General features: G+C 35.1%; 1 protein-coding gene across 1 annotated transcript; it reads right to left on the reverse strand.

Moving 5' to 3' along the window:
- Window positions 1-1,875: 1,875 nt before the first annotated feature.
- On the reverse strand, window positions 1,876-2,936 carry LOC120131581 (F-box protein SKIP27-like). The gene is made up of 3 exons (XM_039148535.1): window positions 2,501-2,936; window positions 2,317-2,391; window positions 1,876-2,206 (listed from the first exon to the last, which is right to left on the reverse strand). The coding sequence occupies exons 1-3, from the start codon at window positions 2,774-2,776 to the stop codon at window positions 2,012-2,014; spliced, it is 546 nt and encodes a 181-aa protein (XP_039004466.1). The 5' UTR covers window positions 2,777-2,936; the 3' UTR covers window positions 1,876-2,011.
- Between the last annotated feature and the right edge of the window lie 1,177 nt (window positions 2,937-4,113).

Below are 4,113 nucleotides of genomic sequence, written 5' to 3' on the forward strand. Positions count from 1 at the left end.
GGTGTTGGGCCGATTCCAATGAAATCATGTGGCATTTGAAGCCCATCAAGCCTATAAAACCTGGGCTGAAAATATGAAATCGTAAATGAAAGGTTTAATACCCAAATAAGTGTCCAAACTATACCTTTTGTGCCAAATAAATGCCTACATTTTTGTTTTGTCCATCCGGGTGTCTAACGTTACAAAAGTTAGCACTTTAGGTGCCCGGGCCGTCAATGGCATTAGTTTTTCTCTTAAGTGACACGTTTCATAAAGTAATTTTGAAATTTTTTTTTTTAAATATTAAAAATATTATTATATTTATAAAAAAAACTCTAACTTTTCTTATATTATAAAACAACCCCGAAATCACAAATCATAACCTTAATCCATTGTCTCCGCCCTCTCCGACCACGATCATCACTGCCGACGTAGTCCTTGCCATCATCCTAGCTATGTGTCGATGTTGTTGTCGTCGATTCACCGTCGAAATCTCATGGGATCGAGATTTTTATCCTAGGGTTCGTGAGATTTAAAACGTCGATTTGTCATCGATCGGTCATCAACCGGTCACGATTTCATAGGGGCTTCGATCGTCAGGGGGAGGGGAGGTCGGGTTGAGCTTCTTCCATGACAAAGGCCGGTGGTCGGTGTGGGTTTAGGGATTGAAATGAAGGCTTTCAAAGTTTAGGGGTTATTTAAAAATTTATGTGTTTTCTATTTTTTAAAAATATATAATTTTATTTTTTAAAATTTTATAAATTTTTTAAAATTACCAGATTAAGACACGTATCACTTAATGGGGAGAACTAACGCTGTTGACGATCCGAACGCCTAAAGGGGTAACGTTAGGCACTTATTCGACATAGAAGGTATAATTTGGGCATTAGCCTAAATGTAAATCTAAATTTTATTTCGAAAGATTGAATTCAAAGATCAGGTTGTGCGATGAGAAACCGGTAATCACTAAAACGAAAGCCTTTTTGCTAGCTTTATGACTTGTACTAACGATGCATCCTTAAATAGATTCTTTTAACAATTCCACCGTTAGCTGAAATTTGTGCCAAAGATAAGCGTCAGTAACGGTTGTTAATTTTGTGCAAAAACTATGCATCGATAACGGTAATTAATTATACCAAATGAAAGGAATATACAAGACAGAGCGCTAAAAGGACAATTTATATGAAACTTGTCAATGGACAGACCTTATTTAAAAACCAATTAAGTTTTGATTGCTGAAATCAAGGCTTCCTTCATTCTGGTAGAGAACAGCTAAAATCACTTGCTTCGACACAGATTCCCAATTAATTCTCCCATAAAATCTCTATTAAATTCCTTTTACTCGATGACGTTTGTCAATATTTTGGCTGAATTTTTGTAAACAAAATTCAATGGATTTTCCACTCTTCAAGAGTTGGTTATCCGATGGAAGAGGACTTGGAAATGTCTCCCATTCGTTAACCAGTTCCTATATTTATGGTCGGTCATAAATCACAAGAATATAGATATACCATTGACCGCAAAATGTAAATTCTCTTGTCCAAGGCAAGGCGATGTGCATTTACTCAAATTCTTGGAGGAACGATGCTAATCAAATTTATCTTACCGTTAACATGGCACTGTGATTATAAATTAGTTACAGAAGCTTCGAGCCCCAACCGTAATCTAGTAAGCAAAACAGAACAAAAATCACTAATGAAAAGTAGAGACGTTTTGTACGAGGAAGTGTCTAAATTTATTATATCACTCAAAACAACTTGTCCATTCCAATCTCAACTTTATCACGCCAGAATGGTAAAGATAAGTCCCCCAAACCAAATACGCCCGAATCTGGAATTACCCTTTCTTTCTCTCATGTACATAGAGATACTAACAAAAGCTTAAGACAACTCGTATCTTCAACGAAACATTTGAAGAAATAGCTTGTAAAGAATCATACCCATGTACAAAGATCCCACGACCAGATTCACGAATCAAACCCTTTTCAATTTACACTTTTACTACTACAAGATATATTTACAAACTTTCCGTGTCAATCAAATAGTGCCACTGAAATAGCAACAAGTTTCTTCCTGTTGATTGACCTGTGACACCTCATTTGCCTTGGCGCATTTGGAGCTTCAATGTCGTCGAATTCACATGGTTCCTCCAATTCTATGGACGTTCGAAAAGCTTTCACCTTTTTCGGTGTGCTATAAGCAAAATATGACTGCTTTGCAATTACAGTCTGGGAATTGCAAAAAAAAAAAAGGATTAATAAGAGTCAAAATCAGATTTATTAGTGTTATCTATAAATGGAACAATTTACAATCCAAATTGAACTGCTTGTATACTCACAGCTTCTCTGATTGATTTAGAAACGTTAAAAAGTTGTTTCAAATCTTCATGGTCCACACCACAAATAATCCTAATCTGCAAGAGAGAAAAAAAAGAAAAAAAATTCTCATCAATCACAACTCCAAATCCAAAAATAGGAAGCAATAAAAGGACAGAACTTTGGACTTTTATATTAACTACTTACAAGAACATCTCGAGGAAGTGATTCGAAAGCAGATTTTTCATGGTAATCATCTGCCGTCAGCATCACCGCCATCCTCTCGCTGCACTGCCTCTTCAATAATGGAACTTTGGTGTCAGAATCAAGAGGCGTTAAATCCTCCATCTCATTTGATATCCCGACTCTTTTCCTCCCCAATCCAAACGTGCATCTCACGAACCCTATCCGTGGCTCTTCCTCCTCATTTACTCCGTGTTTCAAGTTCAGTGAAGACGAACGGTATACTCTGCCCAAACCCATTTGTCCCAAAAAAAAAGTACAGTGTTTTGATAATTTATCGAACACCCACTCTTCAAAGGCTAGATTTTAAAAATTTTTGTTTTAGATACAGAGATGTGATAAACCCTAAGAATTGAGAGAAGATGACTGAATTGTTTTGCTGCTAAACGAAGGAAACAAATTAACTGCCATAAGTAAACAGGCTTGGCATTTTAAGGATGTAAAGTTCGGATAAAAAAGCAGTTTGTATTTTAAAATAGGAGAATATCTAGCGATTTTTACTTTTTAAAAAATCTAGAAACTACTCGATAACTACAAAATTTAAAATAATATTAAACCTCTTTCCCCTCAAATCTTTTTCGCTCTCTCGTGCGTGTATACTACCATGGCGGTTAATCCAATAACTAGCCGTTGGGAAGGGACACGTGTTAAAAGATTAGCTTATGGGTGAAGCAACTTGAGTGCTGCTGGAGGTAAGGTAGAGAGGTGCGGTCGGCCAAGTTGGCTAAAAGTCGGTCGACTTCTTTCTTTTTTTAACACCTTCGGTGAGTGTTCGAATGCGGGTGGAGGTACACGTGTAAGGTGGATATGAGCTTGATGATATTTAGCGGACGTCCTTTGATATTGGAGGTTGAGTGCTGACGGCTTTTCCAGATTTTTATTCATTTAACAGGGGTCCAATACTCAATTTCTTTAGTATATATTAATAATGTTAGTGATGATGATTAAAATCATCTCTATTTTAAATACTATTTCAATACTATTATTAATGTTGGATGATCAATTTTCAATTAAATTCTGCTGCTAATGTCCAGGGGTGATAACCTAATTTGAAATTAAGGAATAAGAGGATCGGGCATAGTCAAATAAAAAATATAATGTTTTTAATTAAACGTAGTTTATGATATTAATTTTTATTAATATTTTTTATAATATTTTCAGTCAAACGAAAATATTAAAAAAATAACATTTTAAGAAAATAAATCTAGTGAAAATAACGAATGACACACTTATTGGCAACTTAACCTATGTTCATAGTTTACTTAAACAAAATTGTTTCTTTCCAAATGAAACCTGAAAATCAGGTGGGATCATGAATGGGTTGCTTTAACCTTTTTGCATGTAGAACTTGTTAGCAATGATGAATGGAGGGGGTAGAAATATTTTTTTTAGTGTACGCACACGTGTATTAATAACACAATTTTTATATGAAGTGCATATAAATCAAATTTCAGGATGTAACACTCAATAAAAGAGATAACTAGCTACGAAAAGATACAATTCGTCGCGTAGAAATCCTCATTGAATTCATGAAGAAACCACGTCTCCTGCAGCATGAATTATGTTTAATAAATAAA

Source organism: Hibiscus syriacus, unplaced genomic scaffold (genome assembly GCF_006381635.1).
Source record: "Hibiscus syriacus cultivar Baekdansim isolate YM2019G1 unplaced genomic scaffold, ASM638163v2 tig00110556_pilon, whole genome shotgun sequence".
Lineage (NCBI taxonomy): Eukaryota > Viridiplantae > Streptophyta > Magnoliopsida > Malvales > Malvaceae > Hibiscus > Hibiscus syriacus.

Bases quoted from the DNA above. Each gene is read 5' to 3' on its own strand.
- LOC120131581 (XM_039148535.1), bottom strand. From the start codon at position 2,776: ATGGGTTTGGGCAGAGTATACCGTTCGTCTTCACTGAACTTGAAACAC. The intron at 2,392-2,500 runs GTAAGTAGTTAA...TCTCTCTTGCAG, and splicing joins CACTTCCTCGAGATGTTCTT to ATTAGGATTATTTGTGGTGT. The intron at 2,207-2,316 runs GTGAGTATACAA...TGCAATTCCCAG, and splicing joins CTAAATCAATCAGAGAAGCT to ACTGTAATTGCAAAGCAGTC.